At 41.1% G+C, this 22,852-nt stretch overlaps 1 protein-coding gene across 1 annotated transcript in view; it reads right to left on the bottom strand.

Moving 5' to 3' along the window:
* TRPC5 (transient receptor potential cation channel subfamily C member 5) overlaps positions 1–22,852 on the bottom strand; it is a 133,514-nt gene that overhangs the window by 99,490 nt on the left and 11,172 nt on the right. The window contains exon 2 of the mRNA XM_029240598.1: positions 6,670–7,191. Coding sequence (XP_029096431.1) covers positions 6,670–7,191 — 522 coding nt within the window. The remainder of the gene's footprint in view (positions 1–6,669; positions 7,192–22,852) is intronic.

Genomic DNA, 22,852 nt, shown 5'->3' on the forward strand with positions numbered 1-22,852 from the left:
TTTTATTTTTTATTATTTTTTAGTTGTATTCTTATGTATGATGATTACTGCTAGTTATTAGATTATAACTGAATATAGTCCTTTTTAGCTATTGGTCCATACCGTTTTATTGTTACGTGTTTTAACAAATTTTAACTAATAAACTTTCATTCACAAATCAAAGAACTTGGGGTCATCTTAAATTACCTGGTGGTGAATTTGGAGGCTACCAAACCAGCATAAAAGAACTCCTCTCAACAGAAGGTGGAATATACTCAGAGAAAGTATTATACCAGGAATCTGAAGTTCTTCTGGCTTTGTCAGATAGATAGTCTTAACACATCTCTGAAATATAGTTCTTTCCTGTTTGTCGAATGATAGTTATAACTTTTTTGCCTACCTTCAATGTAATAAGGAACACACAAAATGATATAGTTTTCAAAGACTTTGGTTGATATATCTGACAATGAGAAAGAATACATGAAATCAGAACTTCTTAGGAATAGCTGAAAAATATCTATATGAAAATACCTGAAAATCTAAGTGACATGTAAGGATTATCCAATAGTTTTATACCTGTTTTCTAAGAGATTAGAGCTTCCTTATTTTACTCGATGTCGAACTTATAGTTGGAATCAGTTTTTGTTTCATTCTTTTGAGCTTTCTTTTCCCCACCAAGTTAACTTCTTCTTGGGAGCCTACTCAGTTCTTCTAGGAATAGTAATGAGGAAAAAACAACAATGAAAAAGCCACCTTTCAAGAAATAGTGAATTACATTCCATTTAAGGCTAAGATTTTGTTCCTGAGGAAGTTATGTAACTCTGCACATTATTAACCCACTATTATCCAACTAGATTTATTTTTTACAGCAAAGCTGACTATTGTGTTCTTGTATTGACAGCCATATCTTAATAGACTAGTGGTATTTAGCCATTTCACCTAGGGTATACGTCTTATTTTTTTCAAGGACCCTACCCCTCATTTAAAACTTGTTTTTCTTCTGACTATGTAATCCTTAGCTCACAAACCAACCAACCAACCAACCAACCAAAAAACCCTAAAAAAAAAGAAAAAATAACCTTTAGTTCCTGAAGTTATCTGGGAGCTATTTGTATTGACAGATACAACTATCCATGGGTCTCAAGTGTCACATCTCTTCAGGGTAATAAAGAGTCTTTGAAGGTGATCTCCATTTATATCTCTGAAGAATGAAACTGCATTTTAGCAAGGTAAGGAAAACCACTGAACTCTTTACCCCTTGTCACAATTTCGTCTTAAAGACGCTAGTAAAATGCTGAAAGCATCTCAAGGGGTATTTTTTAATTTAACACAAGTATTCATGTAAAGTAGACTAGGGAGTCACAGGTAGGAAACACAACTTCAGTGTTTCAGATTCCTTTAATCAAAGATGCCATTAACAAAATCTGTTGTTGAAAACACATAAATACACATGCCTCTAGATGATAAATTCTGGCAATACTGATCATTTTTAAATAGTTTTATTCTTACTTAAACTTGGGGAAACATTGGCTTTTCTCGAAACCATTATCTTCTAAATTTTTAATATTGGCAACTCCTAACTTCCAGTTTTGGAAAATCAGTTGTGTTGCAGCTCATTTTATAGGGAAAAATATTTTGTTTTTTTGAATAAAGCTTTTTAGCTCAAGGTTTAAGAGACGTAGAGACATATTGCCTGTTTGCAACTTTTGATGTGAGCAGGCTTATCTTTGGGTACTTTCACCTGATGAAGGAGTCTCTAATGTTCCTCTCTTATAATACCTCCACCTGTTGAGAAAATTTCGATTTGTACTGGGAATTTCTGCCCTGTTGGAATCACAGCAAGCTTTGAAAGAAGACTGAACAGGGTGTCAGCAGACATGACACTAGAAAGTGGAGAAGTGGTGTATCTGCTTTTTCCTGCTCTGAGTATAGACACTGAGAAGAAACCTATCTATTCTTGAAGATAGACCCCCATGGTCCAACTGGAATCAAGCATGTAATCAAGTATGAAAAAGAAGACAAAATTTCTGTTTTTGCTTAGTTGTCCCATTCCCATCTACAGGTTGTTTCTCCTTTGAATAATTCTGGTCCTGGGAGATAATTCTTGTCTAGCCTTCTAAAGGGCCTGAAGGTCATCTAGAAAAGTCTAGACACCTTTAAGAAAGTGTCTCCAATTTTTTAGGGGCTCGTAACATGCAACCCTCAAATTGAATGTGTTCCACCAGACCCTGGAGTGTGACTCACTTAAGATGTGAATATATTTTTCTTGATGAGTAAGCACACATTAAGTATATGCCTTCAAGGAATCTGAGGAATTTTATCTAACGTAGCAAAGCTGAGTTCATTTGCTATAGAGATAATAGAAGGATAAAGTTAGTTTTCATTTGTTTATGTGTCCATCACATTCTACAAAAGGAGTTTGTATGATGAGAATTGATGATCAATGATCGTGACCTTTTTTATGCTTGTGGCCTTAAGCACTCTGTGTATGTTTCACTTTTTTAATGGCTAGATTATGGATATTTATTGAAAAAACTTATCAGTCTGCTTCCTTAGATCAAGAGCTTCTGAGAATGAAGTGCTCAGAGATACCTGAATTATTAGAACCTCAGTAACTCACAGGACTCTGCTTCTTATCCAAACACACTAAACTTGAAACAACAAAAACACCCCTAAAATAAGGACATTGCTGATTTGTTCAAGGTGAGAGTATTCAGTCTTAAACTTGACATGTGGATTTGAATAGGGAAAATTAGAGACTACACTCATTTGAGACTCAATGGAACCACAGATTTAAAAAATCTATAATTCACAGGTTGGGAAGGATTACAGAGTTCTTTAGCAGAAATGAAGTTACAATTCAGAAGAGAAACTAAACTAAAATTTATCTGTGGTCATTGTTAAGATAACTTGTCTAGGTCCATCCACCTCACTACAAATAACCCAATTTCTTTTCTTTTTATGGCTGGGTAATATTCCATTGTATATATGTACCACATCTTCTTTATCCATTCATCTGTCGATGGACACTTAGGTTGCTTCCATATCCTGGCTATTGTAAATAGAGCTAATGAACATTGTGGTACATGACTCTTTTTGAATTATGGTTTTCTCAGGGTATATGCCCAGTAGTGGGATTGCTGGGTCGTACGGTAGTTCTATTTTTAGTTTCTTAAGGAACCTCCATACTGTTCCTACAGACTGTCATACAGAGTGAAGTAAGTCAGAAAGAGAAAAATAAATACCGTATGCTAACACATATATATGGAATTAAAAAAAAAAGGTTCTGAAGAACCTAAGGGCAGGACAGGAATAAAGATGCAGACGTAGAGAATGGACTTGAGGACACGGGGAGGGGGAAGGGTAAGCTGGGACGAAGTTAGAGTGGCATGGACTTATATATACTACCAAATGTAAAACAGATAGCTAGTGGGAAGCAGCCGCATAGCACAGGGAGATCAGCTAGGTGCTTTGTGACCACCTAAAGGGGTGGGATAGGGAGGGTGGGAGGGAGACGCAAGAGGGAGGAGATTTGGTGATATAGGTATTATGTATAGCTGATTCACTTTGTTATAAAGCAGAAACTAACACATCATTGTAAAGGAATTATACTCCAATAAAGATGTTAAAAAATAATAAAGTATATTAATAATCACCAACAGCAAAAAAAAACAAAAAACAAGAACAACAAAAAGAGATAACTTGTCTTAGGAAATGTGGAGCTAAATATGTAAATTCTAAAATAATTCTGAAGTCTCTGGCCATGGGACTAAACTTTGGGCCATATTTGAGTTTATGTGACTCTATGAGGGTATATTATTTTTCATGAAATCATTGACATTGAAGTTGACAGTCACTCATTATCCTTGCTGCATTTGCTGCAAACCTGGAGTTGAAGTTTGATGTGGTCTGACTGAAACAGTTCAGTCTATCAAATTCCAAAGTTCTCATTGATTTGATTCACAATGATGAGTGAGTACCACCAGACCTAAAATTGTTGATCTCTGCATAAATACAGTGCTTTTTGGATTACCTTTGTATTACTGCTGAATATCCATAATTTTAATAGCTAAAAGATGCTACTTTGCCAGTGTTATGGATTGAAAATAATGTGGTCTGCAAAATATGAAACTCTAATTGTATGGGCTCACTATTGAAAGAAAAAGTAGACACCCCAAAACTTGCCCGTCTTCAAAACAATGACTCCTAGTGGTCATGATTGCACAACATGAATGTACTTAATGGCACTGAACTGTATATTTTAAAAATGGCTAAAATGGTAAATTTTGTGTTATGTATAGTTTACCACAGTAAAACAAATGATCCTTTCCACTTTAATGTACACAGCAAATAGACTCTGAGACCAACTCTGGAATCTCTGATGTTTAATTGAGAGAGCAAAAGGAAATATAAACCTTTGCCACATTCAGGTTGGTCTAATGATAGATAAGAAATATATCACATGAACGTATAGAAACATGGAGATATTCTGTAATAACAGTAATAAGAGAAATTATGAAATAAGGGACATGGAGGACAAAGTTTTAGAAAAGTAAAAGGGCTAAAACATGAGGGAAAAAATGATGAGAAGCTTAATGAGGGCTGGAGGGCAGTGAATGTAGAACCCAATGATGGCTCCATGGTCATATGCTAAGCAGATCCCCAGGAGAGTAAGTCATCACAATGGTTTCCAAATGGAGCAGAAACTGAAACTGGCAAATGATGATTATAGGAGCGGAAGGGATCAAGTGATAAAGTAACTGGTAGATGACCTACCAATGCAAAATTGATGAAATATTGTAATGAAACTGTTTGAAAATAAATACTTTGTCAGTTTTCAGGGGATTGAGGCCCTACAATTATGGAGTTCATCTGCTATCTAGTGAGGGAAGGAATGCAAACTTTAGTTGTATTCTGCAATATCCGTTTTTAACGCTTCTATTCCCATTAACCATTTTGTCATCTGGAAGCAATTCGTATTCTAAACATACTTGCTATTTTTTTTCTTACAGTATTATAACAATTTATGTAAAGTGAAAACCACACTGAAATCATAATGTACATCATTAATGGAAATATACACATATATAAAACTGAAGAAAAGTCAATTAGACCTTATAGCAGACAACTTAACACAGCTGCTACTACATATCAACAGTAGGGTGGCAAGAGAGAGGAAGGGGTAAGGGAGGGGATGGCCATTGCTGTATCTATTACCTACAATTTTAGTACACAGAATCAGATCATATACCCTGGGTCCCCTGTGTGTAACAATAAAAATGAATAATAATAGCAGGTAATATTTATTGAATGCCTAATATATGCTGAATCTTGTGCTATGCATGAGCATATTACCTGTTTTGTTTAAACTTTATATTTCTCTAGGGAGGTAAGTACTCCTATTATCCCTATCTTTCAGAAGAGAAAAGTGAGGTTGAGTAACTTCAGGCTTAATGAAATTACTTAAAGCAAGTAGTTGCAAAAACAGGATAAGGAGACTCAGGGGTGGGTCTATCCATTTACTATCTCCCCCATGGAGCCGTTAAATCTCCATGTTGCTCTTTTGTCGTATTTTATCCCCTTCGAGGTTGCCCCAGTACTCATTTCTGCCTCATTTCAGAGGGATAGTATTTTTTTTTCTTGTCTGAGAGAAAGGGACCAGGTGAGCACACATGTGATTTGCCTCAGAGCCTGGACCCATGAAGGGATGGCGCTGCTCGTTGCCCTTCAGACAGCAAGCACTTCTCGGTTCAACCCATTTGAATCTGACTCCAGGTAGCATTGGAAGAGAGATGGAAATGGACATTAAAGTACATTTATTTTCATAATAGTCCTATGAAATGGAGGAACTATTGTCATCTCCATTTTATGAGAAGACTAATGTCCTGAAATTTGAGGGACTTTCTTCAGGTCGTACAGCTGAAGGCTATTCCATCCTCAGTTGCTCTGGCTCCAAAGTCCCTGCTCTTTCTGCCATGCTTCCTCCTTAAAGAGCTAAATGAGGCCTGCTAGAAGGCTCCCCCAAATTGTTTGATAAGATGGCATAGGACAGGGCTTCCCTGGTGGCGCAGTGGTTGAGAATCTGCCTGCCAATGCAGGGGACTCAGCCTTCTGCAGAACCACACACCCTCTGTGAGACTCCATCTTTCAAATGTATGTCTCAGCTTTCTTGCTGAGGGGCTACCAAGGACTTAGTTCTGTCAACAACTACCAACATCCAGACAGCAAGCCCTTTGTGATCACTATTGCCATAGCCCCGGTATATAGGGTAGGATCCTTTCTATGTGTTCTCAGAAGTTCTTCCTCAGAGCCTGATGTTAGTTTGTAATTACATATTCACTAATGTGATCATTTACTTACTGTCCACCACTAGCTTGTAAGCTCCGTGAAGGCAGGGTTATACTTGTTTTCTGTATCCCAAACCCCTAAAACAGTGCTAAATAAGCATTTGCTCAATGAATGTGTGCTTTCCCATCATAGAATCAGATTTTTCCCTACTTATCTGGCCATAAAGAAAATACGCAGAGGTTGTATGTGCCTTGGATAAATATGGGCCTCACTGTTTTTGAAGCCTGTCTAACCATTTGTTTGGTGGAGAGCTAAGTGGTAGGAAAATGCTGACTCTTGGTCTCCTGCTCTGGACTCTGGAGAGCTTAAGCTTCCCCAAAAGCAGAGAAGAGCTCAGCTTACCTCTTTCTGATGGTATTTGATGGCCACCTTCAGCTTGGCTAGGTCATGGTACTTTTGAGGGTCAAGCTCTTCACTGTGGTCATCTCGATGGTTGAGGATGATCTCCAGTTCCCGGGAGCTCCGAGCCTGGTCCAGCAGGTCTTTGGCAAAGAGCTTGCACTGCTGGGAGAGCTCCTCATACTCAGCCTTGAACTCATTCTCCATCTTGCTGAGCTCCTTGAGCTCCCAGCCCAGGCGGAAGGCAGTTAGGATGGGGTCCTCGCTTGATAAGGCGATGAGTGAGGGGCTTGCCAGCGCTTTATAGATGTTCAACCGGGAGCGGGAGTGGCGCAGGCTATCTACCTCTGAACTGGACACACACTCCACACAGTTGCAGCGGATCTGGTGGGGCCGGGGGATAGTGACCCGTTTTTGGACGAGCAATTTGATGATTTCGTAGTTGTTGGTGTGGGCAGCAAGCATAATGGGAGTGATGTCCGGTGTGAACTCAGAGAACTGGGTGTCCATCATCAGAGTGGGGACCTAGGTACAAGAAAATGAAAAACACATAAAAGGGTAGGATTAAGGCTTGGAGCATAGAGCCCATCAAATGTTAATGATTCAGGAACTGGGGTCACCAGTTTTTTTGTCAATTCTACTCCTTATCAGAATAGCTAGTTGTGAAATGCTTACTGTACACCAGGCATACAGCACTTTACATATATTTACTCATTTAATCCCTACAACAACCTCATGAGGTAAATATTCTCCCCAAATGAAGAAGCTGAGGCACACAGAGTTTAAAGAACATACCTAAGGTTACTCAGCTTTAGGTGCAGAGCCAAGATTCAAACTCAGACAATATGACTCTGGAGCTTGGCCCTTAAATTATGCCAGTTCTGTCTGAGGCACAATGAGGGGTTGTACAGAGAAGTAAAGGGCATTTTTCCTGGAATCTGGTTGGGTATATCAGACTTCTATAAATTGGTAAGTAGGAGTATGTGTTCAGTTCCAAATGAGCAGTAGAGACTGCAGAAATATTTGTTTGAAAGGCTAAAGACAACCAGTAATCTTAAAACCCATGCCACTAAATCAAGCCCTGGGGGCTGAAGAGAAGACATTCCCAATTTGTGACACTGTAACTTCAGGGGACCAAAGACCAAAGCCAGACAGTGTTCCTCCAACTTCCTGTAGATCCCAGCAAGGTAGAGAGAATCTGTTATTGTCAGGAAGAATTACTCTGTAAATGAGGACCTCCAGGCTTGAGGTTACCAATAGCAAAAAGACCTCTGATAAAATTGGTATGTTCAAGTTTCTATTTCTAAACTTTGTTCCAAGATAAATATTATGCAAATAAAGACCGGCTCACTTTCAGTTGTGGAGTTTGAACTCTGTAACAAATACACAAATAAAAAATTGACTCTTGACACTCAAAAAAATTGGTATGTCCATGATGTGATGCTTGGTGTATATATATAGGTGAAAGGTATGGGGTTCTTTGGGTGTTCAGGAGCGTACAGTTCTGGGTGAGTGTGCATTCTCTGATCAATGAATTAAAAACAAATCTTTTGACTTTAAAATGTGTCCTTTGGGACACGCTACACCCAACAGAAGAATCTCAGTGTGATAGAATCTGGAGCTAGACAACAAGGAGAACTGGAATAGTCTGAAGAGTCTTCATGGAGGGGTGGAGCTGAGGATTCAAAGCATGGATAAAATTCCAGGAAACTGTGAAATATTGATCTTAATACATTTTTTAAAAAAGCTCCAAATACTCAGTTTAACTGGGGAGAACAGAACGTGGATGATGGAGATTCTCATGGAATAGACAAATACTGTTTTAATCGCTAGTTTCTTTTTACTCTTAAAAAAATTATTTTGGAAACCCACAGTTGCTGGCGAATTGACAGAAGGATGAGCTACAGTTTTCATCATCTTTGCCTCCTTCCCATCTTGGATGAGGGATTCCCAAGCAGGGAAGTGGCCAGAAAACAGGGAGTGGGAAAAAGGCAGAGGAGAAGAAAGTGGAGAAGTTTGCAAGAAATCTGTTTCCTTCACGGGGTGGTTACATCAGCCTCTGAATAGTTGAGAGTTCACTACACACTGGTCATCAATTGCTTGGATGGAGCAGCGAGTAAACATTGTTAAACATTTAGAGGGAGCAGCTACAAACAAGCAGCAGGAAGTGAGCAAGTGACTCATAAAGTAAATCGGACACAGGAAAGAATAATCTCAGAAATTAACATAAACCTGCAGGCTAAGGAAGAAGTAGGTCTGAGTGGGCCTGGTAATGAACATAAACACAACAACCGGCATAAAGCCTAGAGGTGGGAGAGATGGCAAGTGAACAATGTATCATAGTCCGCCTGGGAAGAAAGGAGCTCAGATCCGGAATCTGCCCCTCCTCGGTGGGCAGGAGCATTTCTTAATCTCTGTCATGATCTAGAGGCGGAGGTGGTGGGTGGGGGGAAGATGGCTTATGGCACAGGATTCCCTGGGTTAGACTGGAGGTACATGTCTGCTCCCTACCATGATGCTCTTCCTGTCCACTCTCTCTACCCACTTCCTTGCTCTTTCTTTTCCTACTCTTTCTTTCTTCTCCTCTATGTCAATGCTGACAGACCTGTCCAAGACACACAATGGTACTCGTGAATAATGCTCAGCCCCATTTGTGTCATGGAGCTGAAAGGTTGCTGTCTATGCCTAAAGTATGACATGCTTTCCAGAGCCATCTGATTCTGTTGTCTTTGACTTGGTGCTCAACAAGGAGCCTCTGATTCTCCATTTGTCTTTCTGGATACATGACACCAGAGAGTAAATCTTTTCAAAAGAAACTGGTCGGCAGTGCCCAACCATGTCCTCCTACCAAGACCACCTTTTCTCTTCCAGTCAGCCTTATCATTCACAGATTACCACACCCACCTCATTCACTGCTCTCTGTATGTATATCCTTGTGGCATATCCTGTGTGGATCCCCACTTCACTGCCACTGAAGGGTCACTGTAAGCCCTGACTTCTTCCGTAGATCTCCCCTTAACTTGATCCCACCCCTTACTGACCACCCAGATGTTGTGGGCACTAGGTTATATCCAAGATGTCACTCTTCTGATGCAGGCTTATATTAGTTTCTAATTATTTGATATAGGTATTTCTTGCTTCTTCAGTCAGGCTGTGAGCTCTCTGAAGGCAGAGTTGTCTTAGTCCGCTCTTGTTTTCCCCATAGCCTCTAGCACAGTGCTAGACACACAGCAGGCACTCAGCTAAAAGGAATTGGTTTTTATTCTCAAATTAAGATGCTGGCTCTTGTTTAGAAGCCTGGATCCACACAGCTGGAGTCCGTGTGAGCTAGTGTCCTTGGGTCTTTCCTTTCCATGTCTAGCTGAGAAGGTAGACATTTTAAGACTCTCAGGAAGGTTAGCAAATGGTCTCTATAGGGAATACCTTGAGGTCACAAAGACCCAGGACAGTCCCTGCTTGTCATGTCCACAGTTTTATTGCACCAAGATGGAGACTCTGACCCAAAGACAACATATTTCTACTCCTCTTCCCCCTCTGCTGCTTCTCCTCATCCTGCTGCTCTTCCCTTCCTAGACTGTGCAGGGACCATGGACTCTCATCAGGACAGCCACGGCAAAGAAAGAGTCTATCATTAGGGTCAGAGGTTTCTGATAATAATCAGGACTTTGTAATATGGTCTACAACAGGGTCCAAACAGATAACAGGTCACAGAAATAAAAGCTACATGTGGGGACATATGCATAATTTGGATGAGTAAATGGTAGGCGTTGGTGAGCTGTGGAGCACATACCGTCTCAAAGGGGGCATCTGCTGCTCAGCCCCTTGTTGTTATCAAATTGCTGTTATGAGCATGAATGAGGACCCAGTGTTGTCATCTTTCAAGAAAAGTCAGAAATATGGATTTGGAGGTAGAATTTCCTAAAGTCGTCAATGTTGGCTCAAAAGAGTTAAAGATAGTGTGCATGCCAAATAAAGTATATATATGAGGCAATTGAGGCTTGAGTGGGCCACTGTGTGACCTTTGAACTAGCACAGAAGTTGCTAGGAGGAATGGGAGAGGAAGCTGGACATTTAGGCAGGGGCCAGATAATAAAAGGCCTCATATGCCATGAGAAGGAACTTAATGTGATCTGTTGGCCATAGGGAGCCACTGAAGAATTTTAATCAGGAGAGTAGTGTGGTTGAACAAGTGTTTTACAAAGATCAGTTTGGCCGAAGTGTGGAGAATTGGCAGTGGTATATGTGCTGATAAATGTTTAACAAGCAGCTTTCCATTAAACAAAACAAAACAAAAACAAAAACCTTGATTTGTAGTGTTTGCCAATTTCTGTGGTGTAAATACTCCCACTGTGGCCAATTTCAAGCTACCAATATGACATCCTGGAACACAGAGTTGGGAAGAGATGCACACAACCAGTTCTCACCAGCTGGTGTAAGCCAGCTCCAGCACACCATTGGATGAGTTTCAGAAAGATAAAACTACTTAAAAGATATCAATAGTCCAGGTGAAAAGATGGCAAGATCTTAAACTAGACAATGATTCTAGAGATAGAAAGGAACAGATTTAAGACATTCATTGGATGTGTCAGGTAGTACTGCAGGGAGAAGAAATCAAGGATGTCAGGTTTCTGCATTGCATGCCTGATTGAATGGTGGTGTCACCGTTGGAGATAGTGAATACAGCAGGAAGAGCAGGTTTAGGGTTTAAAAGAAGTTCAATTTTAGACATGTTGAGTTTGAAGTACCTATTGGGAGAGTAGCAGGAAATTGTATAACTCTAGCATGAATGTTGAAGGAAAAAGGTCAGGGCTGGAAATGTATCAATAGATGTGACAGTCTTCAGCTTATAACAGTAGGTTGAAACCAAGAGAGTGTACAGGGTCAGCCTCTGCCCACCTTGGCTCCCACACGCTCTGCCTCAAGGACTCAGCCCTGCCCCAGTTTCCAGAGCAATCAAGGCTTGATTGAAGTACCCAAATGACCAGCCTCAGCCTCCTCCATTCCAAATTCCAATCTTTAAGGCTCTGCATTAGGGTACTTTCCCCTTTTGAATAGTTTCTGAATTCCAGCTTCTTCCCTACCTGTGTCCTGGTTCATAAAACAAGATTTCTCCCTGGATCCCTAGTCTTGAGTTTCTGTTCACACAACTGGCCTAAAAGCCCAGGTCTAGTATATTTTCTGGATTGTCCATGCCTTTGATTATCTTTGAGTTGTTTTACAACTCTGCAAATTGTAATGAAAATATTTCTTGCCTGGCAAAATGCGATTGATTTGTGCATCTATATGCAAATTTCTTTGCATCTATTTGTAAATTTCTTTCAGCATTCCTGATGGCCTATGTCAAGGGTTAGCAAGCTTTTTCAGTAAAAGGCTAGATGGTAAATATGTTACGCTTTGTGGACCTTACAATGCTGCCACTGTAGCAAGAAAGCAGTCAAAGGCAATATGAAAAGGAATGGGTGTGGCTGTACTCCATAAAATTTATTCACAAAAACAGGTGACAAGCTGGATTTGGTTTGCAGGTCACAGTTTGCAGACTTCTGGCCTCCTGGTTTCCTCACTAATTAATGAGTGAAATAAAATATTAGACATGTGTCCACTTGTGTTAACTTTAAATTTGTATGAGGATCAGGATTTAACTTTTTTATTTTTTGCGGTACGCGGGCCTCTCACCGCTGTGGCCTCTCCTGTTTCGGATCACAGGCTCCGGACGCGCAGGCCCAGTGGCCATGGCTCACGGGCCCAGCCGCTCCGCGGCATGCGGGATCCTCCCGGACCGGAGCATGAACCCGCGTTCCCTGCATCGGCAGGCGGACCCTCAACCACTGCGCCACCAGGGAAGCCCACTTTTTTATTTTTAAATTATCCTTCAACAGCCATTTTGTGTTCAGATCGAGGACAGGTGGCAAACTGAATTTTATTCTTTTCTTATCAAGTTTTGCCTTCGCTTTGAACTCCAAAATTATACTGAACGATCTGAGCTTCCCATTAAAAATCACGTTTTTTTAAAAGGTAAAAAAGGGTGGGGGTGGGCTTCCCTTTTGGCACAGTGGTTGAGAGTTCGCCTGCCGATGCAGGGGACGCAGGTTCGTGTCCCGGTCCGGGAGGATCCCGCATGCCGTGGAGCGGCTGGGCCCGTGAGCCATGGCCGCTGAGCCTGCGCGTCCGGAGCCTGTGCTCCGCAGTGGGAGAGGCCACAACAGTGAGAGGCCCGCGTACCGCTAAAAAAAAAAAAAAAAAAAAGGGTGAGGGTAGGGGGAGAAAAGGGAATGAAATCAACACACCAATAAATTAGATTTGGTTCATATTATCTACAACTGTACTTCTAAACAAACCTGGTACATGAACCGACTTGATTGAATTTTTAAATTTGAAATGATGTGGGCTTAGTGCATGGCCACTAAAGAAGTTACATTGCCTGCCTCTTCCTGGGGCTTTGCATTCAGGCCTTAATGAGTTTGCTCCTGGATCTGCCCTAGGTCTCCCTGTTGAAAAGCTGGCCTTATATGCTAGGATCCTTTTGGATTAATGAAAATGAGACAGAGTCACTCGGCTCAGAGCTCATTGCATAAAACACCTGCAGTACAGTGAACACTGAGCGAAAGCCCGCTTCTTCATATTTTCAGCTAAATTCCATTGCTAGAGGACACAACAGAGGAACAGATGATGCTCTACTTCGGGAGTGGTCCCAGGACTGGCTAGGGCTTTTGCAAGGTTACTGTTCTCAAGGGGCCCGAATGATACATTCATTTCCGTTAACCTCATCACTGGACACAATCTGCTAATTGGAATTCTCCTGAACCCTATTGTTACCAGCTTTAGGCAGACGCACTTGCTGGAGTTTATCACAGGCTTCTGAAATTAAGCCCCCCATTTGTAATTAATGGGCAGACCCTTATCAGGAGCCACCTCATTCATACCCACAATGCTGTCTGGTCATAGGCTGAACCTCTCCGAGTGGTACTTCCTCACACAGCTAGCCTGATAGCATCATGTTGGAAATGAATCTCCCATCTTGTGCCAAGATTTAGTGAAATTTCAATACCTCTTTTCCACCAACTGGGTCTCCTCTTCCCCACCCTAACATGCCAGATAAAAATCAATGTTCAGTCTTTTTCATCAGTCCAAGTGACTGTTGGAAATGAATTTCATTTTTCTGTATTACTCAGAAATGAAGAACACTAGCATCTAATCACGTCACATGACCAGCTGCCCACTCTGCTGTACCCACAAGGTCAGTTAGCTGGTAGTGGTGCATGAGATACTTTGGAGCAGCCATTGGTGTCAGATGGGAAATAATTTGTTTCCCAGACTATGGTAAAAAGAGAACCATTATAATCAGGATTCCCTGGATCATCTCAGCTGATTTCAAGGTCAAAGTGTATATAATTTAGATTGGAAGACTAAAATGGACAGAACTTATTTGCGGGCAATGTCACAGAACGCACCTGATGTTTTAAAAAAGTCAATATTTACATGTAAAAATAAATAATGTATGTAACAATGGCCAGCATTAGCCTGATTAGCAGGGGTGAATATAATACAAATGGCTACTGGTTATTGAGCACTTTCCATATGCTAGGCATCATGCTGGAGTATCTCATTTAGTCCTCACCATGGCTCCGTGCTATAGGCATAATAATTAGCCACACTTTACACCTGAGGAAACTCAGCCATAGAGAAGCTTAGTGCCTTGTCCAAGGTCACATGGCTAGGAAGTAGGGTGACCAGAACTTGAACCCAGGCAGTTTGGCTCCAAAGCCTGTCCTGTTAACCACTATACTACTTCACCCCCAACCAACAAAAGACCAACCATTTGATTTATTACATCAACAAACAAATCTACAGTCCCAACACTGAATATTCAGACATATTAAATCGCAGGTTATATTGGATATTAATTAACCTCGTCAGGTAATGTTCTACCTTAAACCCAGATAAGTATTATATAGTATTGCTCAAGGTTTGGGAGCCCACAAAACTATTCTTGATTTCTCATCAGATGGGGGCTCTTAATTTTTCAAAAGACAGCAGCTAAATCTATGAAAAAATAATACATAGCTAACTCCATAGGTTGTGAGGGTTTATAATTTCAGAGTTCTAGTTGTAGGAAACCTGGAAAGCCATCTTTCTCAAATCTAGATTGTCACAAAGAATTAAATGAACCATTCCATACATTTTCTTTTGCAAAATACGGGTTATAATGAATGGTGAGGGCATCAACTCCAAAAGTAAGGTGAGTGTTTGGATGGTTATTAGAAATAACAGAAGAGGTAAAAGAAACCAAGGTAGGAAGGGGATACGTTACGGGTAGCTTGTAGGGAGCCAACCCTCTCTGAAGGATCCCTTTGTACTGTTAAGATATGCCATTTCCCAGGAAATTGTGAAAATGATGCAATGAGTTGAAAAACAATAAACCAGAGGATATAGGTTATTACGGAGATGGGAAAAATGTCAGAAGTAAAGGTCTGGTCGTTGTGTCTCTAGGGCTGCACAGAGGAATGGAGCCCCAGTGTGCCAATGTGAGTGTAGTTAGCTTTGCAGGTAGCCCTCTGGTGGAGCTTGAAACATATAGCTGTTTAGGAAAGCCATTGTTCTTGATTCATTTTTTTATAGGTCATCATGTAATTTTTAAATTAAATTTCTCTTGTAGATTGCTTTACTGGAAAGAGGATGCTGCCAAGCTGATTTAGAGTTTTCCATGTCATTGCTTATCACCTGACTAGTGGGAGTTTGATAAAGATTTCTGGAAAGCGCTGAGAACCCAGGTGCAGAAACCTTGGTGATCCAACCAGGGCACAGGACCATGTGAGGGCTAGGGTAACCAGATTGACATCAGATATATCGCAGGATTCAATACAAATAAAGGTCTATTATTGTATACTTTTTCAAGTGGGTAACAATCTTGATAGGAGCACATTTGCCAGCAACACAAAATCAGAATGAACAAAGAGGGTCTTTCATGCAAAAAGAGGAGTCGGGAACCTGTCTTTTGTTTTAAGTAGTTCATAGCCATAGAATTGAAAAGTATGTTCATTGCCGTAAATTGAAAATTGGTAGATATCACCAGGAGACCCGGTTTAGGCCTAGAAGAGCTTGAGTGATACAGATTAAGCTCAGTTGGTTCGCAGAGTGTCAAGGATTATAAAAGGGTAATTTTCACCATTATTCTCAAAAGCTGTGTGGGATAAACGTGAATAAAGAAAATGACCTAAAGTCAGCTGGTGGTAGGTAAGAGACATTTTAGAAAGGTATAAAGAAAACCAGACCAGAAATCTAGAAGCAGAATTCATGTTAAATAATGTCAAGAGTATTCCCTTTGCCAATCATGATTTTCATTTCATGCTCCGTATACATGCCAAATGATGTTTTGTTTTAAAGTTGCTCAGTTTATATGCAGGCATCGGACTGAAGTGTTATATGATTGGAGGGCGAGCTTGAGAGAGGAGACTGTGTCACATTCATGAAGTAATTATTGAGCCCCACCTTCCTGCTTCTCTCAGTTATCCACATCCGAGGCAAGCCAGGCAACTGGCACCAACCTCCAGAAGTAGAATACTACCTACCGCTCAACAGCTATTTATTTATTTTATTTTATTCTTTAAACACAATTAAAAATTGTTAGACATTTTTTTCTTACTAGTTATCTATTTTATACATATTAGTTAGTGTATATATGTCAATCCCAATCTCCCAATTCATCCCACCCACCCCTTTCCCCCCTTGGTGTCCATATGTTTGTTCTCTACATCTGTGTCTCTATTTCGGCCTTGCAAACAGGTTCATCTGTACCATTTTTCTAGATTTCCCATATATGTGTTAGTATACAATATTTTTTTTTCTTTCTGACTTACTTCACTCTGTATGGCAGTCTCTAGGTCCATCCACGTCTCTACAAATGACCCAATTTCGTTCCTTTTTATGGCTGAGTAATATTGCATTGTATATATTGTACCACATCTTCTTTATCCATTCGTCTGTTGATGGGCATTTAGGTTGCTTCCGTGACCTGGCTATCGTAAATAGTGCTGCAGTGAACAATGGGGTGCATGTGTCTTTTTGAGTTATGGTCTTCTCTGGGTATATGCCCAGTAGTGGGATTGTCAACAGCTATTTAAAATGTGGGCATAGTCCCTGAGGAGGGAGGAAGTTAATTTTTCTTTACATGACTATGCTTGATCTTTTCAGCAAAGGAAACATTATAAGGTCATCAACTATCTTCCATTTTCCAAGTCTCCAAATAGAGGTAAAGCATGTATCTGCAGGGTTGAATTTTGCATATCTGGCCTTGCTGGTTGCCAGAAACATCTCTAGACATTGCCAAACGGTCCTCCTGGGGTGCAAAATTGCCCACAGTTTAGAACCATTAAAGTAGAATGTAAAGCAGAGGCTTGGTTACATGGCAGCAAGGCAAGGGCTCAGGCATAGCTACCAAAAATACAAGATTCAGAGGGGACCAGCAGCTTAGCTGACTGGGTACTGAAGTGCTGAGCTGCTGGCCTCCAGTTCTGAGAGTCTCTGTGACTAGGAACAGGATTAGTCCCAGAGCCTGTACTAGAAGAGTCACCCATGGGAATGAAGGGTCTTCATCTGGGGGTGGTGGTACTGAAGGGCTACAGTGGCAGGAAACTGGGCAGGTCATTATGGAGATGACCTTTCCATGGCATGGTGCTATGATTCTATTATCTTCAGCACCACTGAAAAGGGGTCAAGGCACATGCATCTCATGGAAGTAACATAGCTCCCTTGGTTATCATCAGAATGGAAAGTCCATGAGTTATGGATGTTTTGGGAAAACGTGAGACAAACCGACAATGAACACTCATGGCAGGAAACTTGTTTTATTGGTTGGTACTGTTGGAGGCACCTTGGGGGAATTTTGTATTTAGATTCTTTCTTCTTGAAATCTCTACCCGGAATTTCTGAGTGGCTTCTCTCAGAAACACCCATGCAACAATGAGCCCCTTGCTCTGCAGCAGGGCTTGGCTAGAGCTGGGAAGCCTTTGAGAAAAGAAGCTTGAGCCTGGATAATGCCAAGAAGCTTAAGCTGAACTAGCACAGACATCTCAGCAGGACTCTTTCTTCTTTAGCGGAAAAGCAGGCACCATGACAGCACACATCATAATGAGAAGTTGATTTTTTGGTATTCAACGGCCAGGATTAAATTCCTGGGTCATAGTAATAAATGGGGGCATATTTAAAAAAGAATACGTAACTTTTGATTGACAGGAAAAGTAGCTTAAATCATTTTGTGATTGAAACCGTGACTATCACGTGGACATCATCAAGTGCAAGCAAGATTTTTTTCCAAACACAGTCTTTGACAAAGTTTACTAATATCCATGTAATGTAATGCATTTACTCATATATTTTCCCTCTATTACATTTCGAGAGGAAAAACTTAAGAAAAATGCCCCCCCCCCATAACTTCTCCCTCTTTCACACATTACTTTTAATTGTATTCCTTTGAGCTGGCAGCTGTGTTGTCAATCGTGCCTTCTGGAGCGGATTGCCTTTTGTTCTTGTCAGAACAGACCGAGTGTTAAAGGAAAGGAGAAGCAGCTTGGTTGCCTCTGGCTGGAGATGGGAGAAGGGAGAGCTACTCTGGGTTTCTAACCCTACTGCTACTGCCTCTTGCCTCTTTTTCTCCCAGTATGCTTGCATGCTAAGTGTGGGCTGCTATCTTCCCTTGAGAACAGTAAGCTATGTGCTGCTCTCTGCTGAATTAGGAAAGCATCAGCTGTCTTGTCCTTATTTCCCTGAAGTCAAACATGCCCCAAATCTGAAACTTGGAAAGGCAAAGATATTTTCAACGTAAATATGACCTTTCAGGGCTTCCCTGGTGGCGCAGTGGTTGACAGTCCGCCTGCCGATGCAGGGGACACGGGTGCGTGCCCCGGTCCGGGAAGATCCCACATGCCGCGGAGGGGCTGGGCCCGTGAGCCATGGCCGCTGAGCCTGCACGTCCAGAGCCTGTGCTCCGCAACGGGAGAGGCCGCAACAGTGAGAGACCCGCGTACCGCAAAAACAAAAAACAAAAAACCTTTCAACCACTTGCAAAACATTTCCCTCTCTTTGAAAGACACATGTAACCAGATACCTTAGTGCTGCAAGGAAGTCTTTTCCTCTGTAGCACCTTTTCAGGAATTCAGGCCAGGGCTAATGGAAAGGAGGCCTTGGAAGGGACAGAGTTCCAAACTAAATTCACTACTGCTTAATTTTCTCCTTCATATTCAGTCAATAGGGGTTAAGAATCTCAAAGAGTGACGAAAAGTTGCAAGAGTGGTAGTGATCAAGGCTCCCAGATGCTTGGTTATTCTACCCCCGATTTCTACTTGGGGAGGAAACAGCACTCAGCTCTTAGAGGGCTTCGTAGACACAGGGGATTGTTTGTCTATTGTCAGAAAAGAGCAGCAAAGTAGATCAGGTATGCAAGGAGGAGGCTTAGTTCCAGCAAACTCTCCTTCATCTGTGGTCTCATGATACTGTTCGTTCATAAACTCGAGACTCTCTGGAGGCCCCAGACACACATTTGAGAATTTGGGGCAGCTGACACTTGCACAGAATTGTGTTGGGACTTCTTTCATACCTTGCCAAGCTTCCGTTCCATCAAATTAACATGGGGGTGTTGAACTCTTTCAGAGGCTAGAGATTACTATACCTTGGATCGGTTGCAGTGACAGAAGAATGACTAGATTGCCACTATGTTTCAATTAACCTTGATGATTCTATGATTATGTGGACCGCAGCCAAACAGATATCCACCAGAACTCCAGAGGTTTTATTCTAGAAATGCATCAATGGCATCACTCCCTGTGGAGTTATTAGTGAACTCCCCTGTGGTTTCTATATATACTGGGGCTCTGTATTCTTGCCTCTCTACTAAACCAGTTATGTGTCAGGCACAGTACCTATTTAATGTGGGTTTATAAAGTAGTTTTAAAACAATTTCAAAACAGTTTTCATTTCTCTCCACTGCTGAAATCATGGTTTTGAAATTGGGTGGCCACATTTCCTTCTTCCCCATCAAACGCTCCTCAGCACCTTTGGGCTGCTCTCTCTAGTATGAAATTCTTTATTGAGAATGCTTTCCTAGGTAGTGACGTGGCACACAGCAGGCTAAGAGGATGTACTCCCTCCTATTTCTTGACTCTGTCTTTGCGGCAGCAGCAGTGGAGGCTGCAGTGGATTCAGTAGCCAACATACAGTTCTTTGTTCGTGTCCAGGAGCTACACGCCCTATAGCCGACTAGCCAGGAGACAGTTACTCAAATCAAGGCTCTTGGAGGCTCACTGAAGGGCATCACCCTGGAAAATCAAATGGTGCTCCTGGCAGGCATGCCTATGGAAGCTACCCTTGGCCGGCATGGGGTGGAGACCTTGACCACCCTGGAAGTAGCTAGCCATGTGCTTGGAGGTAAAGTCCATTGTACCCTGGCCTGTGCTGGGAAAGTGAGAAGCAAGACTCTCAAAGTGGCCAAAAAGTATGAAAAGGAGGGGTGGTGAGAGGAGAAGGAGATGCTGATGGGCTGGGTCAAGTGGCAGATGTAGTACAACTGTCGCTTCATCAATGTTGTACCCACTTTTGGCAAGAAGAAGGGTGTGCCAATGCTAACTCTTAAATCCTTTGTGATACTGTTTTTTTTTCTAACAAAGCCACTTGGTGCGGTTAAAAGAATACTTTCCTATCTTACAGTTCATTCCCTCTAGGTACAAGATGTGTCCTTGCTCCTCTGACCAGCTTACGGATGCTCAAGGGTCTTTCAGGAAATATTTAAATCGGGTTCTAAAGAAGCAGTTCAGGATTGAGAGTGCTAGCTCAGTGTTCTCGTTAGACCATAGTCTTCGGTCTGGTTGCTAGATTGAATTCTCCAATCCTGAAGACCAAGGGGCATGGAAATGATACTACCACCCGAACTGTTTAGTTGAATCTATTAATTCAGGCTTCCTCCTAGGTAGTTTAAATGAAAAAGTAGTGGGAATGACCAAAGAACGATCTCCAGTTAAAGATAGCTTAGCTCATTCGAGTAGCTGCCCCCAAATAAGACCTATGGCATTTTCTCCCAAGTAAGTTCCAGGATCCAGAGAACACTTTGCATTCTAATCAGACAAGCTATTACCCAGAAAAGCTTAGCAATGATGGCAGAATATGCAAGCCAACTTTGTTGGGCTTCCTGGTTTACAAGTGGGAACCAGCTAATTTAGAAATCAGCAGTCTCTTATTAAAATGATGGAGACTTTAACACTGGAAGAAAGAAATCATGTTCCCAACAGGGAAGGTAGAAAACTAATGACAGCAAGGTCAAGTCAGGGCTTACCACTGTGTACCCCCTCCGTAGGCCAAGGGAAGGCTATTTGGCTAGCAAAAGCTGTGAATTATGACCACATAATAACAGCCAGGGGCTGTTGGTTACAAACTAAATAGGTTTGGTTTTTAGACACAAATGTGTCTACACATTGGCAAACTCTAGCTAAAACAGCCATATAGACTTTCTTTCCTTCTAACAAAGATACTTAAGCACTAAACTGGAAACTTAAAGATAAAAGAATGACAAAGCATGAATACTCTTTCACCCAAGCTCTCTTACATCAGAGAGAGACACTAAGACATTTAAAGCATCACTTAAAACAACCCTGTACTTTTATGCAGAAAAGGTAAAAGATTTAGAATACAAATGAACTTTGCTCTTTGCTGCAGACTTGCTGTAAAACTCAGGGTAAATCATTGTTCTTTTTAATACATCAGGGTGAACCTTTTTAAAGAATGAACAAAGTGCTAATGACCTTAATATACAAAGAGTTTAGACAAACTGTAAGAAAAAGATGGAGATTCTAGTAGAAGAACGGGTTAAAAAATTAACAGTAGATACAATGGAGAAAAGACAGCCTCTTCAATAAGTGGTGCTGGGAAAACTGGACAGCTACATGTAAAAGAATGAAATCAGAACACTCCCTAACACCATATACAAAAATAAACTCAAAATGGATTAAAGACGTAAATATAAGTCCAGACACTCTAAAACTCTTAGCAGAAAACATAGGCAGAACACTCTATGACATAAATCACAGCAAGATCCTTTTCGACCCACCTCCTAGAGAAATGGAAATAAAAACAAAAATAAACAAATGGGACCTAATGAAACTTCAAAGCTTTTGCACAGCAAAGGAAACCATAAATAAGACCAAAAGACAACCCTCAGAATGGGAGAAAATATTTGCAAATGAAGCAACTGACAAAGGATTAATCTCCACAATTTACAAGCAGCTCATGCAGCTCAATATCGAAAAAACAACCCAATCCAAAAATGGGCAGAAGACCTAAATAGACATTTCTCCAAAGAAGATATACAGACTGCCAACAAACACATGAAAGGATGCTCAACATCACTAATCATTAGAGAAATGCAAATCCAAACTGCAGTGAGGTATCACCTCACACCGGTCAGAATGGCCATCATCAAAAACTCTACAAACAATAAATGCTGGAGAGCGTGTGGAGAAAAGGGAACCCTCTTGCACTGTTGGTGGGAATGTAAATTGATACAGCCACTGTGGAGAACAATATGGAGGTTTCCTTAAAAAACTACAAATAGAACTACCATACGACCCAGCAATCCGACTACTGGGCATATACCCTGAGAAAACCATAATTCAGAAAGATACATGCACCCCAATGTTCATTGCAGCACTATTTACAATAGCCAGGATATGGAAGCAACCTAAATGTCCCTCAACAGAGGAATGGATAAAGAAGATGTGGTACATATGTTCAATGGAATATTACTCAGCCATAGAAAGGAACAGAACTGTGCCATTTGCAGAGGCGTGGATGGACCTAGAGGCTCTCATACATAGTGAAGTAAGCCAGAAAGAGGAAAACAAATATCATATAATATTGCTTATATGTGGAATCTAGAAAAATGATACAGATGAACTTATTTGCAAAGCAGAAGTAGAGACACAGATGTAGAGAACAAATGTATGGATGCCAAGGGGGGGAAGTGAGTGGTGGGATGAATTGGGAGACTGGGATTGACATATATACGCCACTATGTATACAATAGATAACTAATGAGAACCTACTGTATAGCACAGGGAACTCTACTCAGTGCTCTGTGGTGACCTAAATAGGAAGGATATCCAAAAAAGAGGGGATACATGTATACGTATAGCTGATTCACTTTGCT

The sequence above is a fragment of the Monodon monoceros genome, unplaced genomic scaffold (assembly GCF_005190385.1).
Source record: "Monodon monoceros isolate NGI ecotype Baffin Bay Population unplaced genomic scaffold, NGI_Narwhal_1 Super_Scaffold_22, whole genome shotgun sequence".
In the NCBI taxonomy this organism is placed as follows: domain Eukaryota; kingdom Metazoa; phylum Chordata; class Mammalia; order Artiodactyla; family Monodontidae; genus Monodon; species Monodon monoceros.